The sequence below is a fragment of the Equus przewalskii genome, chromosome X (genome assembly GCF_037783145.1).
Source record: "Equus przewalskii isolate Varuska chromosome X, EquPr2, whole genome shotgun sequence".
Taxonomy (NCBI): Eukaryota; Metazoa; Chordata; class Mammalia; order Perissodactyla; family Equidae; genus Equus; species Equus przewalskii.
The window spans coordinates 34486282-34509225 of record NC_091863.1 but is presented as its reverse complement, the minus strand read 5'-3'; the positions used below and the strand labels follow the sequence as shown (position 1 = coordinate 34509225).

The window sequence follows — 22944 nt, the reverse complement described above, 5'->3', positions numbered from 1 at the left end:
GAATACTTAAGGCAAAATATCATTGAAGAGTTCCTCTCAGATCTGGGAATTACCAAAGACAGCCTGTGGAAAAGTTAAGAGTTATTTTTCCTCTTGACCAAAATGGAAACCATCTTATTAGTGCAGATCCTGACACTATAATACATGAGAATGAAGAATAAAGATTTTTCAGGAAAAGAATCTCCATTGAAAAACAAGTATCATTTATGGGAAAGTATGGTAAGAAGGAAATATCTCCTTGAGAGTTTTACAGGCTCATACTGCCAGAAAAGACCCCTAGAGAGGATCTGCTCCATCTGTGCCCAGGGGAGGGTAAATGATTAAACCTACCAGTGTTGACAGGCTTGTATTTCATATTGGCGACTTATTCATCACTTGACCTTTTCTACAGCTCACTTAGCATATACTCCTTTCTATTGAAGTTTGGGTGACTTACATGACTCTTTGCAACTTAGCCAGAGCTGGGCTCAATATGTCACCCACTGGACATGTTGCAGCTGATTGTGCATTTTTACCAAGTAGTGTGACAGTTTAGTGGCAGCCTGGAAAGAAAGCACCAGGAAACCCAGAAAAGGAAATTAAGGAAAAGATACCAATTTAAGTCCCCACTTTACCTTTGAAATCTCTCATAGCTAAGACAGAAGGAAAAATTCCAAATGCTATGTAAGATTTTCATTTGTTTTTCTACACAAAAGATAGCTAGTAGAATTACTTTTAATTAGTAGAAGTAAATCCAATGCCCTTTTCTCTGTTTCTGCTCTCTTTAATACCTCTTCAGCTCTGATACTGTTGATCTCCCCTCCTCTGTGAAAATCATGTTTCTTCTGTTGTGCATTTTCTTCCCAAGAATCCAACCACTTTAACTGTTTCTGTTGGCTCCTCAATCTCTTCCTAATTATAAGTGATTCTCTAACACAGTTCAAGAAACATATAATCATTTATTTATTTATTTGATGAACATACGTGGAATACTGACCATGTTCCAGACACTTTCTAAGTTCAAGGGTTGAAAGAGAAAGGCTATAAACAAAACAAATAATTGAGATTTCCAGGAAGTGATAAGGGCTATGGAGCTATTCATTCATTCATTCATTCCTCATTCCACAAAATCCTTTGACTTCAAATATCTTGAATGCCTACTACACAGCAGGCACTGTTCTAGATGCAGAGAATTCTCTTCCATGGACCTGAATTGTGCCTCCCCATGGTGAGCAGGATGGGACAAGAAGTTGGAGGCAGGAGCCCAGTGGGTAAAGTGAGACAACATCTCAGTATGGGTTGATGGGGGAGTGGATTAGAGTGGAGAATGGAAGAAAAATTGACAGGATTTGATGACTAGCTGAACATGGAGAAAGAAGTAGAGTGCTAAGAAAAAGCCAACGCCAGTATTTGGGTGACTGGCAGAACAGGGAGCCTTCCATCATTCATTCTACCCTTCTCCTGCTGAAAGTGTCCTGATGTTCTTCTGGGGCCTTTTCCTACCCCTCCACTCTCATCAGGAGATTGATTCCCACATCCAGCTCAAGTGTGGGCCCTGATTGGTTAAATTATTCAGTGATTCTTATTCCATGGCTACAGTGATTTGTTCAGGAATGGTCATGTGCCTCAATACGAGACCAATGAGACAGAGTGAATCCTAGAACATGGGCAAGACCTACTGGATAAGATTCCTCTTCTCTTGTCCTGGATGCTGATATATAAAGAGGTGAAGTCTGGAACAGTGGCAGCTGTTTTGCTACTTCAAGGGGAGAACTTGGAACTCTGGGGGCCACCTTGTGAAACCTAAGAATGAAGCCAGTATCACAGAATGCCCAATGATGAGACGGGGAGAAAGTGCATCTTCAGTGACGTGATTTGAGTCCTGGATCAAGCCTCTCATGAAGCTGGCATACATCTCAACTTTTCAATTATGTGAGCCAAAGATTCTCTGTATTGTTTAAGATGGTTTGAGTTTCCTTTCACTTGCAACCAAAAGAATCCTGACTATTGCAAGCCCATTAGCACAGCACAGTGTTGAGTCCCAAGGAGGCCAATCACTACTTGTGGTCTTAAACTACTTGTGATCACACTACTTGTGATCCAATGAATGGATATCTTTTTATTAACTTTTGAGATACAACATGTTCAGTGTATACCAACACTATGTTGTGTCCAAAGGCAATCTTGTTTTCACTGTCAAACAAAAGTTCCCAGTCACTTGTTGACTGATAATAAAGAAAGAAGGGTAAAATGAATCTTTAGACAGAGGTTTACAGAAGCAAACACGTTTGTATTCAGATCCTCCTCTACTCCCTGAAGTGTTCTTTTGCGTTTCTTATGGGTTTCTCCACCCTAGTGATGAAGTCAGCCCTGGCCCCTTTTTTTTCAGTGAGCTTATGCGCAGCCAGTGTTGGGACAGTGGTTCTTAACTTTTAGGTGTACAAGACTCACTTGGGGAGCTTATAAAAATACAGATCCCTGCGACATGCTCCAGGAGATTCAGATTCAGTTAAGTCTTTGGTACTGCCCAGGAGTCAAGATTTTTAACATTTTTTCATAAGCTCCCAGGTGATATGGATGCAGTTGTCATTTTGAGAAACGTCACTATCTTACATTGGGTTCCCCTAAAGCAGATCCTGGTAAGGGGTTTCATAAGCGAATGATTTGTTAAGGAAGTAGTCCCAGGAGAAACCTGTTAGGGAATGGGAGAAGTAGTAAAGGGAAGGGGAGGGAGTCAGGCAAAGTCCTGCGGAGGGTCGCTGCAGCCTGATCCCAGACGCGGGGGGTCCCCCCCCCACCCCGCCACCGTCCCCACCTCCCCTCCCACCCCCACCCCCCACCCCGCATGGGAGCTGGGCTTTCACATCCTTGCACTAATAGCCAGGTGCGGGAGACCTAAGCTCCCAGGCATTTTCATGTAGGCAAAATGATTGCAATCGCTTTCGAGAAGTCCTCTGAAGTTACAGGCCTGGGCTTTGGAAGCAAAAACTTGCTGAAGCTGGGGGAGGGGCAGACAGAAATGGTAAAAGGGATTGGGGGGGGGGATTCCAGCGGAGCACCTAATAGTGTCGGCTCAAAGCATTAAGGGGTTTCATATTTAGTACAGGAGGATCTGCATTTTAAAAGTAACTAAGGCAGAGGACAGTTTGCACCAAGCTCGAAGGGAAGAGTTACTTAAAAGTAGAATTCCGTTCATGCATGGGTCTTTGGGGGGCTCAGTCTACACATAAGACTTTAGTGCCACTGAAATCCGCAGTCTTCTAACGAGTGAACTCTTTAAAATGGCGTTAGACACCTTCTGCTATCTGGCTCCTGCGTATTTCTCTAACCTCCTCTGGCCTCTCTCCTCCTACACGCTATGATCTAGCCATGACCTACTTCTCCAAAAGAGCACGTTCTTCTTCCAAAAGAGCATACGTATTCTTGGTCACCTCCAGGACTTCACAAATACTGTTCTCTCTGCCTAGGATCAACAGGTCCCCACTCCTTTCACCTGGTCAATGTCTATACTTTCTTCAGTCTTAGATTAAACATTTCCTCAGTTGGCCTTCCCTGACTCATAGGTCCCCTTGCTATTTGCTCCCCCTACTTCCCACACCCTACCGACCATCACTCTTCATTGTAATTACTTGCCTGATACTTGTTTTCTTCTAGAACAAAACTTGGAAAGAGCAGACACCACGTCTGCTTTATTTGTAGCTGTAGCCTTAGTGGCTAGCATAGACATTCATTGAATGAATATAAAATACAGTTGTCCCTGGTATCCGCGGGGCATTGGTTCCAGGACTCCCTTGGATGCCAAAATCCGCGGAAGCTCAAAGCCCTTAGTTGGCCCTCCGCGTCCACGGGTTCTTCATCTGCGGATTCAACCAACCGCGATCCTCGGAACACGCAGATACAGAGGGCCCACTGTAAATGACTTGCAACATGACATCGGAGTTTGTGTAGTACAGTAGCTTTTTCTGGAGAGACAGATGGTGTCTTTCATTTGAGCTTAGAGCACCCTGCTTATACTATGAGGCAATAACTTTATTCCAGTTTAGAACAGTGTCATTCTTAATTTTATCCATTAATTCAGTAATAGTTTACATTACTGAATATAATAGCTACAGAATGAGGCTGAACCTTGAATTGCCTAAATTAACACTGACCTCTGTGTTGTACTCATGCTAATATTTCTCTAGAGTGTGTCTTCCCCTTTTATGTCTGTGTCATGTTGAAATTATGTGGGAGCCCAACAACCTGAGACTGTCTAATGCAATTGTGAGAAAGTCCAATACCTCAAAATTATTGAAGATTTTCACTGACATCTGAGAATCAACTCTGTTTAGCACCAACTCCATCCTTGTGGGTTTTTAGATGTTTCTGAATTTTGAAAGGCCTATCAGTTACATACTCAAGGTATATCTACATTATGATGAAGATACAGAATTATTTCATTGATAATTTTCCTGGTATTGGAAATACTACTGTTTGGCTACCAAAGTGCATTCCCCACCTGCTTCTCCCTTGCGCACCTCCAAAGAGGAGGCAGGAAAAGTCAGATACTTACGTCCCTAGCTTCCCATGCAGGTAAGGATTGCCATGTGACTATTGTGGCCAGTAAGATGGGAAAAAGATATTTTCTTTCCCTAATAGGAGATAGAAGAGAGAGCAAAAGGGCCTTGCCTACCCTTGCTGCCTTCCTGATTCCTGCCTTTGAATGCAGCTTGATGTTGGAAATTGCAGCAGCCTGAGGATGAGAAGCTAACATGTCAAGGCTGGCAGAATGGAAAGAAAGAACCTAGGTCACTAATGACACTGTTGAGGAGCTGATCCAATGTTAGTAACCACCCACCTGCAGACTCCTTGCTCTATGAGAAAGATAAGCCCCCCCCATTGTTTAAACTGCTGTTATTGAGTATTCACTTATTAGCATCTGAACAGAATCTAACTGATGCACCTAGTTACCTTAACATTTTCTTTATAGAAACAAAAACAGAACTAAATTTTTTTTTTTTTTAAAGATTGGCACCTGGGCTAACAACTGTTGCCAATCTTTTTTTTTTTTTTCCTGCTTTACTTCCCTAACCCTCCCCCCCTGCCCCGTACACAGTTGTATATCTTAGTTGCAGGTCCTTCTAGTTGTGGGATATGGGACGCCGCCTCAACGTGGCCTGATGAGCGGTGCCATGTCCGCACCCAGGATCCGAACCCTGGGCCGCCGCAGCGGAGCGCGCGAACTTAACCACTCGGCCACGGAGCCGGCCCCAGACTAAATTATTGACACCTGATCATTTATACCGGCACTTATTTGGAAGAATACTGGATTTTTGGAAGAAACCCAGAGAAGAATTAACTTCATTTCAAAGGCTTGGACATTTTAATTGTAGAAGCAGAAAGGAGCTACCTCTAGCCGCAGTGCAGGGTACAAGTTGTGAGGGCTGTGTATTGCAGACAACGTCTGTATGACTAAATACCACACTGGGAGCTGGGAGATCTAGGTTCATATCAGATGTTCAGCTAAGTATGTGACCATTGACAGATATTTGTCTCTGAATTTGTTTTCTTGTCTGTTGTACCATTTGTAGGATGCTTTCTCTGAAAGTAACAGAAAACTCAACTCAAAATGGCTTAAACAATACGGGAATTCATTGCCTTATACTACCAGAAAGTGGAGAGTTAGCTAAACAAGAGATTGACAACGTCATTGAGGACATCGCTACCCTGCTGCCCCTCAGTTCCACCTTTATCTTAGGTCTGACCACCCTCATAGGTACGAGATGTCTGATGGCAGCAATTGAAGCTGCATACCTCTTTATTCAAGGCTAGTGTGGTGGTTAGAGGGTGGAGTGGAGAGAAAGAAAGTATTTCCCATCTTTAGGGGGGAAAAGTGCTGAGCTTTGCGCCGATTGGAAGACCTTACATCATTCAAGGCCAGTGACCAGGGAATGCCAAGAGCTGATTAAGTTAGGCCAATCATTGTTGCTAAGGGACTGCATTTATTAGTTTAATGAATCAGGACCCACCTCTCCAAGCGAGGCGGCTACAATGCCATCTCAAACCCAGAGCTGCTACCCCATAGTGGAGGGGTGGAACGGCTCCTGGGAGAGCAACCACTACATCATCCACATCTGTAAATGACTGAGTTGGACTGGCTGACTTCTGAGGCTCTTCCCAGATCTAAACCAGCTGGGATTCCATGAACACAGTGCAAACCTATCTCTGTAGTCATCTTTTTTATTCAACTCCCCTTCCTTTTATTTTATAATTGTCCTCTTTCACCTCTGAGCATAGGCCCCTGTAGAAGATAAGAAACCTCAAAATGAAGTCGACTAGCCTTGGCATAGCTCAGATTTGGGCTGGGGAGAGGAAGTGAAGCTGGTAAGGTGACTTGTGAGGGTCATTGTGCACTTCAGGGCAGAATGAAGTGATGACTTATTCATCAGGCACCAGGTGGACATGCCAACTTGGGGTGAGTGACTTGGAACTGTTGGATCCTCAACTGAGGCAATGTTTCTCAGGCTCTAAAGCTCCCTTCTCCAGAGAATGCACGAGCTCTTTGGGAAAGGAGGAAAACCTTCTCATACAATTATATGTTTCCTCTGATTTGCATTTTTTAAAAAAGGTTTAGTACTCAAATTCTTAACACTGGCAAATCTCTCAGCCTCTTGAGGGAGTGGTCAAAGGTTTGCACAAAACGTTTCTGAAAACAAAATGGGCTGTGGGTCTCCACCCCCCCAACACACACACTTTGGTAAATACTATCTTTGTCTTTTTTCTTACCGCACTGAGATTACCAGATGATTTCTAGAAGCTGACTTATGAACTAATTGGGCACTTCTACTGTGCAGAGGAACAAAGACTTTTTTTATTGGTCCTCAACTGAGGCATATACCTGTCTGATGGCGTTGGCTCATTCCGCACATGCCCAGTTGAACAGAAATCTTCATATTGAATACAACCTAGCACAGCGGCAACACCCAGAACCTCACTCCCTGGCTGACCCTGTGCGTCCACTCCCTCTAGTTGCATTTTTATCTGACATATCTAACATTTATAGGGAGTTTAGGGAGCAGAGTAAGTGCTGGGGGCTTGAGGGCGGGGGGTGGGGGCAATATACAAAGGGGCTTAGAGTCTCTGTGTGTCCTTGCTTTCCTGACCTGTCTTTGGGCTGTCTCTAGTGGGTGCAGGCGCTGGATATATATTTGATAAGTTTGGGGCAGAATGCGACAGAAGCTGTCTATATAAATTGCCATTTGTTGTTGCGCATCTTTCTGGACAGTTTTTGTTCGGTCCTTTACTTGTAGGTGGACGACCTCCCTTCTCCAGCCCTCCTTTTCATTAAGGAATGACAGAGTGGTACTAAGAGCGTCCGCCGCCTAGCACGGTCTGGAGTGGCAACCTCTCCACCTCTCTTCTCGCTTTCCCATTCATTAGGACCCTTTCCAGCCTCTTTCCCCGGCAAAAATTGGCAAACGGTTCCTGCAGTTACAAAAGAAGGGGGGGAGCGGCCGGAGTCCCCAGCCTTTCGCCGCAGAGAGCTGAGAACATGCGCCCGGTCGTGGACCTTTTGTCCCCAGCCCCTTCCGCGGCTTGGTGGCGGAGGTGACGACCCCGACCCGCCCCCGCCTAGGCAGCTGCCGCCCGCGCGCCCCTGCGGGCCAACCCCCCACCCCTTCCAGATTCCCGGCGCCCGCCCGTTCGCCGTGACGTGGCCGGCGGCGCGCGCATGCGCCGCGCAGCCCCGTTTCCTTTCCTGGGCCACCGCCTCCCGGCGGGCTGGAGTGGGCGGGGCCTGTGGTTCGGGAAGCCGCGCGGCCGTAGCGGGAGGAGGGCGTGTGTGCGCGAGGCGGGTACGCGGGGCTGGCGAGCAGGTCGGCGGCTGAGCGGAGGAGGAGGAGCTGAAGGCGGCGGTCGCGGCTCCCGCCCGCACGGAGAGCCAGTCCCGCGAAGCCCCCTCCCACTCCCAGGCGGGCGGCGGCGGCGGGAGGAGGAGACGGAGGAGGGAGCGTCTCTGCCGCCGCCTCCTGGTCCCCAGCGCCGATCTGCCGCCGCCACCTCCCTCCGCGGCGATCCTCCCTCCATGGTCCTGCCGCGGGCCCCTCTGTAGCCGGAGCTGCCCCGCGCCGCACCGCGCCGCGCCGGAGCCAGCCTCAGCAGAGGGAGCGGTCGCGGCCTCGCGGCCCGCGCGGGCTGACGAGTGGAGAGCGCGGCGCCGCGCGGTCCCCGAGGAGCCGCACGCCGGGCAGCGCGGCCCGAGCAGCGCGAGGAGCAGCGGGCGGGCGGGCGGCGCCGGGCCCGGGCCGCCCTCGCTCCCGCGCCCCGGCCCCGCCGCCCGCGCCGGGGCGGTCGCCTGCAGAGGAAGGCGCCGCAGTCTCCGGGCCTCGCAGCCCCGCTCGCTCGAGCGTCCTCAGCGCCGAGGGCTCGCGGGTCCTGAGGGGAGGAGGCGAGCAGGGGCCGGGCACTGAGCTCTTTGGCGCCCCCACCCCGGTTTTCGGAGCCCTCCACGCTGCGGCCGCTGTCCCCTCCGGACCATGGCCGACGACGACGTGCTCTTCGAGGATGTGTACGAGCTGTGCGAGGTGATCGGCAAGTGAGTCTTCACGCGAGGGAGCGGGAGTGTGGAGAAATGCAGTTCAGTGATGCCTGGGTCTTCCCGCACCCGCGCCCGCGCCGGGCCTGCCCCCTGCCCTCCCTCCCCTCCGCCTCCCTTGTCCTCCTCACCCGGGAGTATTTATAGACGTGTACCTGGACCTCCTGCCGGGCGGGGGTCTGGGGGTTTCTCAGCGATCCGTGGAGGCCAGCGAGCCGAGGTCAGCCACCCCGTGAGGCGTGGGGCCGGCTGAAATCTGCTGTCTGCATTTTATCTGACGGTTGCACAGGGACGTGGCAGAACCGATTTTATAGTTGCTTCCTGGGAACAGTTGGGGTTATTGTTACCTTGCGTGTAGCACAGACCATTAACGAAAAGAGCAGCTTGCATTTCCTTTGCTTGCGTGGAGAGAGAGAGAAAGAACGTCCAGGGTTTTTAATTGTGGGGTGTGTGTCTATTGTGCAGGATATTAGATAGATGCCTTTGTGTTCATCCCATGCGCGGATTGGAGGGGGTCATTTAAGACGGGGTGCGTTCAGTTTCAGCGAATTCCTCCCCTGGTATGGACGAACGTGGAAAGAGTTGGGGGTATCCGAATTTTTAATGCCTCGTTATGCAATGACTGTTAAATCAGTGTTCGAGGCTTCCTTCGACTGTTGTTGGGATGGTGGTTAGGGTGGTAGAGCCGTCTGCTTTGAGTCACCGGGCTGGTCTAGAATATAGAACTGACAGTCCAAATGCTCATCCTTTCATCTGCGTTGTATAATTACACTAGGGAAAAGCAGAGAATCAGATTAATCACAGTGCTGATTGAGAATTAAATCTGCAGTTCCTCATCTAATTGTCCATTCCTTAAATCTGTTTTGAATAGTTTCCTTTTCATTCTTGTCAAACAGTATTCCAAGTGCACAATCCTGCTAATTTGCTTGTGAAGGAAATGCTGGCGATCTGAAGTTGATTTCCTAGTTCAGTGTGTATTCTGTGGCTTTAGAAGTTGAGGAGATAAGATTTAAGAGCAATTTTTGCTTATTTATTGAGGATTGCTAGATAACTGCCATTGAAATATTTTACCTCTTTTTGGAAGCGGTGCTTTATTGTCTATTTTAAGGTCCGCAGTTTGGAAATGAAACCAAGACCTTAGAGCAGTTGGCTCGCTCTCTGTTAAGTTGTCTGCAGTACTGAATTTCAATTTGTTTAAGTGCTGATAACTCATTTTTTTCTTCCATGTTGAGGTATTTCAGTGTTGCCTCACATGGTGAAATTGTGGATGGAGCTTGCTACACACTTTCCTCAGACCCAATTGATACAAGGACATGTTACTCCTTGCATCTATTGTTACATGACCAGCCTGTCTACTAGAAGAAGGATGTCCAAATGTGCCCTGACAAAGTGCTTGTGGAAGTGCTCTAGAGCACAGCTGTCCAAAAGATATATAATGCCAGCCGCATATGTAATTTTACATATGTAAATTTTACATATGTAAATTTTCTAATAGCCACATTAAAGAGATTAAAAACAAAGAGGTTCAATTAATTTTACTAAAATATTGTATTTAGCCCAATAGATCCAAACTATTATCATTTCAACATGTAATCAGTATAGAAATTATGGAGCTATTTTACGTCCTTTCTTTCATCTTTGAAATCTGACGTGTATTTTACACTAACAACACGTCTCAATTCTGACACTAAGCTAAATTTTCATCGGAAATACTTGATCTGTATTTAGGTTTCATAAAATTTGCATTTGCAAAAGTAGATTCACATACCCAAGTTGTTCCAAACATCCCTAAAAGTTTTCTAGTTACTGAATCAAGTATCTCTTTCTAAATTTAAATTTGTTAATTAAAATTAAACAAAATTAAACATTCAGTCCCTCAGTTGGACTAGCCACATTTCAAGTGCTCAATAGCCATATGTGAATAGCACAGTTCTAGAGACAAATATGTCAAAACATCTCCTTGGTTTCTTCATTCTTAGCACCCACTGAAGGTAAATTAGGTGTTTCCCAAAAGCCCCCAAATGATTTTGTGTGTGTGGGGGAGTGAATGATGTTTGTTTTGTCTTGGTTGTATTTGATTTAAATGAGGCATAATTGGAATTGTGAAGTAATTGGAAATGTGACATTAAAAAATGTTAATTATATTGTGATGACGAAATATAGCCATCATTGAATCAATGTTAGTAACTCATTCTGATTCCTTAAGGTCTGGAAGAGTGATGATCTGATCTCTTTGGATATTGAAAAGAAGTGGTCAGCATCACATTAGCACCATGAGTATTCTGCTGAGATATAATTGATAGAATATTTTCAGGAAACACCTCTCCTAGAACTAAATTCATCTCTTCTGTTGCTTTGAAGCTGCATGAGGAGGGAGGGCAAGCTAATTTTGAGAGGATACGTATGCTATGGCTACCTTAACTACTATGAACGTGAAATCTCATTCATAGCCTACAAAATCTAACTTGGTCAGTGCCATTTATAATATGTTGTTCCATGAAATAATGAATTCAAGGTAGCCTTCGTGATAAAGAATGTAATGATAGTGTTCCTCACCCTGTGTAAAGGTTGAAGGTTTCTCCCGTAAATTGTCTCAGCATATATTGATCTGGAAATTGAAATTCACTTGAGATTTTCTTGCAGAGACCTTGACAGCAGACGTTTAACTTACAATTTGTTCAGCTCTGGATTTAAACAGAAAGGCCTTGAAGATGTTCACTTGTACTGAATACCTTTTTGTTGATTTCTCTCCAAATTCTCTGGAATTATGATTTTCTTTTATACCAAATTAGTATCACAAGTTGTTTTTGACCCTTAGGTCTTAATAGGTTGAAATTTTCACTGAGGTACTTTAAAATGGATTTCACTTTTCAGGATCAGTTGATCACCCACTCATTCCACTACGTCACTACTTACCTACTCACTCATCCACTATCTTCAAGGGAATGATGAGCTTGATTCATTATGGATATTGGGAGGATGCTATATCTTTTAAAAAAAATTTAAACTCTTTTCCTCTGTGTTTCTTATTTTTGAAAGTCTTACAAAAACTCTTCTGAATGCCTATTGTTTCCTTAACATTTTCCCATGTAACGTCTTTCAAGTGACTGAAACAAAACTCCAATGATGGGACCTTATCATAGTACCCAAACTTCTTATCTTAGCAAATGTGGCAATTACTAGAAAGGAAAGGTATTGTGCAAATACAAGTAATTGGCTAATTTTTATGTCATGATCATTTACTCTATCTTTTGCAAATTTATAGTTTTATAAGTGAATGTACAATCAGTAATATTACATGAAGGAAATTTTAAGATGATTCATCCAAATTAAAACATAGGAATGCCTACCTTCATGGTACAGCAGTTTTGTGAAAGAGAATAGCAAAACGCACACTATTTTCACCTTGTGTAGGCTGAATATTTGCCTGAGTGTTTAGTAACCTGTAACTTCTGATTTTCCTGCCTTGCTTGGTAGGACACAGACTAAAATTGGACTCATGCAGCATGACCCCATCTTTCTGCTCAAGGATGACATGCAAGTTTGAGGCATGCTGTATTTGCTTACACCTCAAGAGCGCTTATCATATTTAATTACAGTTACTTATTTATGGGTCTCTCCACCTAGCTAACAGGGAGCTTCTTGAGGGCAGGGAACATATGTTACACATCTTTCTCCGTTACTTAACACAGTGTCTGCATTGTTACAGTCGCTCATTAACTATGGAATGAATTGAGTAGTTTTAATAAAATCTCATTCAAAGGCAAAAAGCATGTTTATCAACCTCAGAGCAATAATTGTCTCGAAAGGCTGTATTAGTTTAAGTAGTGGATCTCCACCTGGCTGCATATTAGAATCACCAGGGGAGCTTTTAAAAAAGACCAGTGCCGGGGCTGGCCCGGTGGTGCAGCGGTTAAGTGTGCACGTTCTGCTTCGGTGGCCTGGGGTTCGCCGGTTCAGATCCTGGGTGTGGACATGGCACTGCTTGGCAAGCTGTGCTGTGGTAGGCATCCCACATATAAAGTAGAGGAAGATGGGCATGGATGTTAGCTCAGGGCCAGTCTTCCTCAGCGAAAAGAGGAGGATCGGCAGCAGTTAGCTCAGGGCTAATCTTCCTCAAAAAAAAAAAAAAAAGAAAAGAAAAGACCAGTGCCAGGGCCCTGTGTCAAAGCAGTGAAATCATAATCTCTGGGAGTGGGTCCTGGTTAGTATTTTTTTTTTCAAGCTCTGTAAGTGATTCTAATGTGGCAGCTATGACTGAGAATCATTGGTTTAAAACGTAAGTTATGTCTAATATTTTGGGACTGTCTTTTCAGAGGCTTACAGTTTTTAAAAGGTAGAATAAATGTTTTGGGGGAGGTATTGAAGCCAAAAGACCAAAACATGGATTTTATTTTCTCTACACTGTGTTTCTGAGCCTTGTTGTGTAAGAATTTTGTTTCAACCTGTGTTTGGCTTTGATTTTTGGGTCTTATAAGATTCGCATTGATTTATGGCACTCATTTGATGCTAACACGGTGATTGTCTGATGTTTGGAACAACACAGAACAAGGATTACTTCAATAACAGTTGATGATGGCTGTCTACTATAATGACTTAATTTAATATCAAGAAACTTATCAGTTTAGTATGGATTGTGTTTACACATTCACTCTATTAAAAGAGTATGGTTAAGTTGCTTATATACTTTAAATACTGTACTGGAGATTCCCATAACGGCTGTTTGCCAGATAATTGAGTTAAGTGCAGCCTTTATGTAAATATTGGGTTAATAATATGTAAAATACATAATTTAGCATAGAGAAGAATTTAACTTTACTGATTTGTACTAATCACTATGGCTTTCACATATATTAATTAGCCCAGTGATTTCGGTTTCTAGTCCCACAGTTGGGAATGTTACCTCATGTTGGAACATCTTTCTGGGAATTTTAACTGGACATTGTAGGTAGGTTAGTTTTTAATGTTAGGAAAAGGTCAAGTGTGAGCCTGATGGAACGAAGAATTTTCCAGAAATGAGTAAATGTTCCATGCAAGAAGTGCTTGATCAGAATGACAGTCATGTAACAGAAGCAACACAAAAGGTAAAAGAAACATAGTCACCAGCTAACCTGCTGGTGGCCCAGAAAGATCCAAGCCCGTGGGGGTTAAACTGAGGTTCTGCAGTGGAAAAACCTGTTAAACGTGGGGTGTGGATTCCTATCTGCCACAGGCTTTATTGGGAGTAGGTAAGCCGTGTTGATTCCTGACGATGGAGTTTGATTCTCGGACCATTTTGGAGGGAACTGAGCTACTCAGTTGCCTTTCTGCATGTGCACAACCTTCTCCCAGTCTCTTCATGTCTGTTTTCTACAGTCTGATTTAGGACTTGGAGTTTGCGAAGTGTCATTTGCACCTTGTCTTCGTAAATGCTTCCTGCGACTTCCTTACCTTCTGTATGTCCTTGACATAAGTAGTTCATCCCCCTCCATTTTCCCCTTGTGTCTGCAACAGTTTCACCTGACAGACTATGTCTCTAATGTCCCTTAAATTGTGTTCCTGGATAGTTCCTTTAAATTAAAAATTCTTTTGCCATCTCCCGTTGTAGCCCTACTCAATAAATTAAAGAAGCAAGTATACCTCACTTTTTGAGATTGTTCTTGAATTACTGCATTTTTGTAAATGTTTTCACATTTTGAATGTGGCAGAAGCACTGTTTAAGGGAACTTTGACATAAGATTGTTTATGAGTAAAAAAAAAATCTTTCATAACTTAATGCCTACTTTGTAAGGGAAATTGACATTTATGCCTTCTAATGTTAGGCATTTTACATATATTATCTCCTTTAATTGTACCCATTCTACTGAGAACACTGAGATTCAGAGGGGAGTAAGTAACTTACCTGAGATCATACATGGGATTCCAGCTGGTTCTAAAGTGCATTCATTTCATGCTGCATTGTTGATTCCAGTTGTGAAAGTGCTGCACTGGGTTTCCTTAAAAGCACGTCTTCATTTTCAGAGTTTATTTACTGCAAATTTTAATTGTTTGACACACTAGTTAAATTTCTTACCTCTTCAGCAGAGGTTCCATACTACTATTCATTGTTTCATCTATTTTGTTTTTCTTTTTGTCTTTCTCTTTAATGAAATATCAGCGTTTGCCACCAAACTGATAAGTCTGTGCATTCTTTAGCAATGGAAATATAGAATCTTGGCCATCCATCCAAAATATGATTTGTTTTGGAACTTTATCCCTTTTACTCTCCAAGTTTTTCCTTCCAATTTCCCTGCCCCAACAGACAGAATAGTTGATTGATTACTCCTAACTTGCCAAACCAGAAGTAATGAGGTTGCAGAGAGAGGTGTTTGTTGGGAGTGGGGTGGGGTAGTTTCCACAGGGTAGTTATTCCTGTATCCTGTGAGAAAAATACTGAAATTGTTCTCTCTGTCTCTCCGAACTGTGTACAGGATCACAGCAGCGGAGTTGTGAGCATCTCAGCTGTTTGTCAGCACCACACATCTAAGTAATCAAGTGACTGAGTCGCTGCTGCAGAGCAGGTACCTAACCCCAGCCAACAAGGTGATGGGGTGTGCACTGATCACATTTTTGGTTGTGCTTTTTAGTTGCAACTGACAGTGCAGATTCTAAGACCACCAAATATGGCTCTGGATTTATGTTACAGGGTTCAAGGTGCTATAGGACCAGCTCTCCTTTCTTTCTCTCCTGGGGCCACCCAGTATCTTGGTCTCCCCTCTTTCAACTCAGTACACTATAATTCCCCTGATGGCCATTGTGGTACTTTGGTATGATTGGTTGCAGAGTCCAAGTCAGTATAGGCAGAGTCTCTCTTTGGCTGTCTACACTGGGAAGATTTCATTTCTGAAGCTAGTTTGACTTAAAAGAAGTTAATGTGTATTTCCAATTTTGAGATTTAATAATTTTCTACTGCTTTCTCTTCATTAATTCATTTTTATAAAATTAATTTAAAACTATAGATGGTACAAGGGTAACTAGCGAGTCTCTCTCCATTCTCCCACCATCCAAGACCCCATTCTCCAGAGGTAGCCATTGTCTAGTTCTTGTATATCTTTCTGGAAGTTTTTTGTTTGAAAAACAGAAAAGGATCATATTTGTACACAATAGTGAAATATTCATTTTCCATTGAAAAATAGTATATCTGATGACCTTTCTGTATCCATCTATGTGTCTGTCTTAACTCTGTCTCTTCTTAGACTGCTGCCCAGTATTCCATGGTGTAGATTGGTACTTTGGCTTTGAATTGAGTGAAGGCCATTTCTAAGTGTACATTGCTGGAAATGCCTGACAGGAGTTTGAGTGAGACATCTGGAATGACAGTGAAGATTTGGGAATCATCTGGGGAAGTGAAACTATGAGTGAATGCGTTTTGGGGGGTTGACTGAGCTGGGGGATTGTGGCTTGGAGTGTAACTCACAGAGTTAGAAGAATTACAGTAGCCGGACATCGCAGAAGTTTCACAGTGGGGAGGATCAGTAGTGTAAAATGGCAACACATTCTGATTGAGGACCCAGAAAGGCTCGTCTATACCAGAAAGTCAATTTACATGAATATAATGTTTAATATTCAGTTCATGGTGTGACTGAAAAGCAAGGTGCTGGGTTCATTTCTGTGGATGTTGGTAATATACTATCTCTCTGTGAATCTTTCTCATCACCATCATATTTAGGGTAAAAAAAGGAGTAGATTTCTTTTTCACTATAGCTGTGTTTTGCAAATTCTCATGGCTGGCTTCTAGGCAAACCATTTGGTTTTCCTAAGATTAGGTCTTTTTGATTCCTGAGCTTGGTGCATAATTTTCAATTAAATGGAAGCCTTTAATGAAATGACAAAGTAAATTTTGGATACTATAAATTTACTTTGAGTTCTTGATATTTGTCAAACCAGTGTTGTTTTCTTAAATCCTTTCCCCCTGTAGGGAACTGAATTCTTCCTTGCCTCAAGGTTTTTGGTTCCAGTTGGTGAGTGTAGTACTCTCCTCCCCTTTCACATTGCTCTTCCCCCCAAACCCCAACTAAATTTGATAATTTGCTTTTTTTAGTTGTCTTCATCCATTCACAATAAGAAATTATTACTTTATTGCACTTAAGCCAATTTTTTTGTATCTAAGTGCACATTATTTCATTTCAGCATCTTGTGTTCTATTACTGGGCTGTTGCATTCTTTTTTTTTCAATCTTTTTTATTTCTGTTAATACACTTTTTTTTCCTGTTACCATTGTTTCAAATATTTGAATCATTTACAGATAGGAATTATGATTGTTCTCTCTCTCAGTGTAGTTTAATAATATCCAAATATACTATCTTGAGTCTGTATTTCAGGCTTTTAATTTTAACCCTGAGTTTAGAGTATTTGGGTGTATTTAGATCTAGGATGGAAGTATTACTGTTTAACCATATGCAGATTTTAATGTTTTATTAAAACACTTGAAGTTATTAATTCAGTTACAGAGGTCTCTAGCCCTGCTAAAATGTACAGATTACCATTATACCCCTGCTATTTTATAGAATCTAATTCGTGTTTTTAGGAAACATCATGGATTTTTTACCTTTCTGCTTACCCTTTATATGTCCTTCCCCCCAAACATATGGATCAACATTGCTTTGTAGCTTGTAAGGCAGCCCCCTAAGATCTGATCTGGTAACCTTTGGGCACAGGGTAGCCATTTTCTCCTTATTTATAGAAGGAATGATAGCTGCTTCGCAAGCCATTTCCATGGATTAGTGATTGTAAAGTGCAGCATAAGTATTTTTTATTTCCAGAATGTCTCTGAGATACTCAAATTACTTTTGGCAGCTATGTAGATAAGTTTCAACAATTTCTAAATGTGCACTTTCTCAGTGCTAAACACAGGCTCTATTACATAAATAATATGGTGAAGTGAACATTCTTTTCTACCACATGCGTAAAATTGTTAGTGGTGCTAACATTTATTCCTTTGTTCATTTATGCATTCATTTCTAGCTCTGTGGCCCTGGGCAAGTTACTTAATCTCTCGGAGCCTCATTTCTTTATCTGTAAAATAAGAGTGATTGTATATACCTTGCAGAGTTGTGAGGATTGAATAACAAGATCTATGTAAAATGTCTAAAGGTGGTTGTTGTTATTTTAATTGCCACTATCATTATCACTCACCAAATACTTGCGTTCTCTGGCCTCAAGGAGCTCTCTGTCAACGGGAGAAGTTGACAAATAGTTCAGATCTAATCCAACTAGACCATAAGGCCTGTTAAGGCCAGGGTCACGTCTGACTTGTTCACCTAGTATCCTCAGCAGAACTCGGTAACTGACGCGTAAGTACTCAGTTAGGAGTTGTTGAAGGAGTGAGAGTGTTAAGTGAGCAATCCAGAGACTGTGACCACTGAGTAGAAGGAAGTTGAGGACATCTTTACAGAGGAGGTGAGGCTCAAATGATTGGTTGGTCTTCTTGATAACTCATTTAATTATTTTAGGCCTGTTTGCTCATTTGGAAAAAGGAGTAGAGGAATACAGGTAGGGAAAATTAAAGAAATCTTAAGAAAATTCTTAAAAATGTTTATCCTGTTTTATCTTTTTAAATTAATAAACCTTATTCTTTTAGAGCAGTTTTAGATTCACAGCTCCTATTTTAGTTTTAGTGACCCAGGTAACATAAGAAATTCAGACAATAAGTATAAAGCTACAGTTTTCAGGGACAACTTGAGGAATTTTTTTCCTTGGTTCTCAAATTCTGTGGTTTGGGTGCTCATTATATGCTGGACATGGTGTTAAATTCTTAATATTTTTGTAACGGAACTTGGGCCACAACACTTCCCTTTGAGTCAGTCATCCCACTTCTCATCTTACAGTTGAGGAAACTGAGGAAGAGGGAGATTAGTAACTTGCCCCCGGCTAAGTGGCAGTAACAAGTGGCACCACGGGGATTCTCACCTGGGTAAATGTGACCCATCTAAGCACCTGCTCTTCCGTACTGTTTTACTTGTCATTTAGTATGAGCAGAGACTGTCTTTTAAGGAGTATTCCTAAATATAAGACTCTAATATTCTGCTTTTGGATGTTTTAACAGATTAATAGAATGCCTTTTTTTTTGGTAACAGCTTCATTGAGATATAATTCACATGCCATATAATTCACTCATTTAAAGTGTACAATTCAATGGTTTTTAGTATATTCACAGAGTTGTCCAACCGTCACCACAATAAATTTTCAAACATTTTCATCACCTCAAACAGAAACCTTGTATACTTCACCTCTCACCCCTCTATCGCTCCCGAGCCCTGGGAGCGACTCCTGTACTTTCTGTCTCTACAGATGTGCCTATTCTGGACATTTCAAATAAATGGAATCATACAATATGTGGTATTTTGTGACTGGCTGCTTTCTCTAAGCATAATAGTTTCAAGGTTCATCCTCGTTGTAGATATATTAATACTTCATTCCATTTTAAGGCCCAATCATATTTCATTGCGTGGATATACCATATTTGTTGATCTATTCTTCAATTGATGGGCCATTTGGGTGGTTTTCACCTTCTGGCTATTATAAATAATCCTACGATGGACGTTCATTTACAAGTTTTTGGGTGGACTTATGTTTTGGTATTTCTCTTGGGTATATACTTAGAAGGGGAATTGCTGGGTCAAATGGTAACTCTTTTTAACTTTTTGAGTTATGCTAGACTGTTTTCCAAAGTGGCTGTACCATTTTATGTTCCCATCAGCAATGTGTGAGGGTTAGAATGCTTCTTAATCAGGTGAGTACTATCAGAATTTGCCTATAGAGTCTGTTCAACACACTGTGACAGAAAGCAATTTTGTGGGTTGTTGGTCAGCCTTTTACCTCATGGACATATTCATACTGATTTTCAACAATTTTAGATATTGTAGACCAAGGGCTGGCAAACCATCTGTAAACTACCAGATAGTAAATATTTTAGGCTTTGTGAGCCATACAGCGTTTGTCATGGCTACTCAACTCTGCCATTGCAGCCTGAAGACAGCCATATGAAAACAAATAAGTATGGCTGTATTCCAATAAAACTTTATTTACAAAAATAGGTGGTGGGCTAGATTTGGCCCTTGGGCTGTAGTTTGCTGATCCTGGTGTAGATTAAAAATGAAACTAGAGCTTATTGTCCAGTTCCCGTTCTTGTCTACCCTCAAGGTTGGATGTTCTTTCAGTGGTCTGAGTAGCCCCATGGTGGGTAGGTTCTTTCTGCAAAATGTAAAGCTATTAAGACTGGTTCACTGAACTTTTTTCAGTGTTAAATGGGGGAAATCCTACCCATTTAGTCTTTTTTTTCTTTTACTGCTTTTGGATTCTCTTTCTGATCCTAGATTAAAGGGAAGAAACCCACAAAATTCTTTTAAGATTGTCTGACTGGAGGCAATATAAATGTGGAGTTCTTGAAAAAACTTATTTCCTTCATTCTTGAATATTGCCTGTACAATGGATGAAAATAGAGCTGAGAACATACTAGAAATTATCAGAAATGGAAGATTATTTAAAATAGCTTTAATAAAGTTGGGGGGAAAATCGCTTGCTAAATCTTCATCCATAATTAGAGAGTTGTGATGTGCCAACTGTGTTTATTTTATGGTTTCACCAAGAACCCTTGATAGAGTCATTCTTTGGGATTAGAGTGTGTGTGTGTGTGATGTAAATAAAACTTCAAATTCTATTTTGTGTCTGAAATCCATTTTACTCAATGTATTTCGTGGTAGTACACATATACTGTTTAGAGTGCTTTGTGGCTTTTAAAAAAACTGTCATTGCATCTTATGGTCATAGGAAAGATAGTATTATTTGAGCTTATAGATTTTTATAATTTGTTTGCAAGACTGTTCTAAATTCTAATTTTGCAGTGTTGTGGAAAGCTCCTAAGGTTATGTTAAAAGATGGAATTTTTTTTTTTTAAAGATTTTATTTTTTCCTTTTTCTCCCCAAAGCTCCCCGGTACATAGTTGTATATTCTTCGTTGTGGGTCCTTCTAGTTGGGGCATGTGGGACGCTGCCTCAGCGTGGTTTGCTGAGCAGTGCCATGTCCGCGCCCAGGATTCGAACCAACGAAACACTGGGCCGCCTGCAGTGGAGCGCGCGAACTTAACCACTCGGCCACGGGGCCGGCCCCTAAAAGACAGAATTTTGTATCACAGCTTTTATCTTTGCATTTGGGCATTTGACAGATGAATTAGTTGTTCATAGTGTGAAATTTCTTCAGAACAGAGACAAGGAAAATCTCAGAGTATATCTTTAGGAAGCAGCCATATACAGGATTTATGAATATTACACTGTTCTTTTATGTAACTCCCCCAAATTTTATTATGGCAGCAGTGTCCACATCTTAACAGCAAGAAAAATGAGGTGGAAAGATCCTAAAGTTGTAGTCTCTGATACAATTGGGTACTGAATCTAAATAACCTAAATTTACAGAACACATTTCATCTACTAGGTCATATTGCATTGTCAGGTGGAAGAATGATCATGTTGGAATCTATTTAGACCACTTACTTCGATGAAAATACTTCTTAGGTTGGCTTCAGAGGACAGTAAAAGGCATCTCCTCCTAAGATAATCCTTGGGTAGTGTTATTTAAAAATTTTATTTTTTTCCTTTTTTTCTCCCCAAAGCTCCCCAGTACATAGCTGTATATTCTTAGTTGTGGGCCCTTCCAGTTGTGGCATGTGGGACGCCGCCTCAGCGTGGCCTGATGAGCGGTGCCATGTCCGCGCCTACTACTCGAACCAATGAAACACTGGGCCGCCTGCAGTGGAGCGCGCGAACTTAACCACTTGGCCACGGGGCCAGCCCCGGGTAGTGTTATTTATGTTGCATTATTTAGGTTAGAAATTTTTGCTGAATTCCATTTGAGCCATTAGTTCAAAAGCAGAATAGTCAGCCTTTATTTATATAGAATCTTTACTGGTCTTCTTAGGCTTGCTATCATCTTAACTGGGTTTTTGTCCCAGCAGTAATATATGGCATTGAATTTGAGATTATTTTTTTAATAAATAATTTTTCGTTAGTCACTTGTAAAAATAATTATGTACTTATAAAACAAACAAGAAGGAGTTTTCACTGAGGACTTTAATTATATTTCATATAAATTAAAAAAATTGTTACTGGAGTATTCAGATCACAGGTTAGAGTGAGAATGTAATTATCTCACATTATAATCAACATATATAATACTTTCAAAGCTAATAAGGATGGAAAAAACCTCTACTGACCATACATATTGTAGGTTATGCTTCTTTCGTCTTTCTTTTTTTAAACATTTCCCTCTCATAATGGATGGGAAAATGATTTGGGTAAATATCTATTCAGATGAATAGACTTTCATTATCATCATTTCAGAAAGAGCCTGGGAATCTGGAGAGGGAGATTCTAGGCCTGCTGCTCTACTTTTTGGATTATCTCCATTAATAGTGTTTCTCCCATTGCTGAGTGCTTCTATTGTACTGCTGGAAGGGATCACCACACTTCCATAATCTATGACCCACTTGCACTAAAGGTCGAGTGTGCTTTAAATTGCCGTCTGATTAAAGTTCAGGCTTCTTGGTTAGACTTGCCAAGGTGGCTTCAGAACTAGGTCCACAAATATGAAATACAGACTTGAAGATCTTATTTCACCATAAAGGCACACTCATAGACATAGTCCTGAACAGATATTGTATAAGTTGGATTTGATAAATGCAGTTTAAAACTTACTGGGAAAAACAGTATTTTAAAGAAATGTTTCTGTGATTGTGTCAGATCATCACTTGGTTTGTTTTCTTCAGTTTCTTCATCCTGTAAAACAAGGATAGAAAAGACTACATTGTCTACCTCTTGGAATTCTTATGAACATAAAATGACATAATTCGGGGCTGGCCCCGTGGCCGAGTGGTTAAGTTTGCATGCTCCACTGCAGGCGGCCCAGTGTTTCGTCAGTTCGAATCCTGGGCGCGGACATGGCACCGCTCATCAGGCCACGCTGAGGCGGCATCCCACATGCCACAACTAGAAGGACCCACAAGTAAGAATATACAACTATGTACCAGGGGGCTTTGGGGAGAAAAAGGAAAAAAATAAAATCTTTTAAAAAAATGACATAATTCTTCAAAAGTCTTAAATTATCTTACATATATTTATTTTGATTTTATTGAAATGAGTCACTTGTAATTAGAAATGGGCTTTGTTGAATTTTCTTTCATTTTGCAAGGATCTTTAAAACTGAGTCAATTCTGTGTTTGATTTCTAGAGCTTAATGCTTCTCAGCTCTTTATAGGACTTGGACCATGTCAGGTGAAAATGTTGAATAAAGAGATTTGAGGATGAATTATGTGTATTTTACTGACGGGGCGATGTTTAAACTGAAGTCAAAGCAAAGAAAAAATCCTTTTTCCTCTTGC

General features: G+C 41.9%; 1 protein-coding gene across 23 annotated transcripts in view; it reads left to right on the top strand.

Annotated features, from left to right (window-relative positions):
* Positions 1–8008: 8008 nt before the first annotated feature.
* The window catches only part of CASK (calcium/calmodulin dependent serine protein kinase), a 361743-nt gene continuing 346807 nt past the window's right edge, over positions 8009–22944 (top strand). For 14 of the 23 annotated variants that reach the window (XM_070605866.1, XM_070605862.1, XM_070605860.1 and 11 more), the window contains exon 1: positions 8253–8554. In XM_070605866.1, coding sequence (XP_070461967.1) covers positions 8496–8554 — 59 coding nt within the window. In that variant the 5' untranslated portion in view covers positions 8253–8495. Of the gene's footprint in view, positions 8555–22944 lie in introns of all 23 variants that reach the window. The other 9 variants (XM_070605868.1, XM_070605867.1, XM_070605857.1 and 6 more) reach the window with 2 other exon arrangements.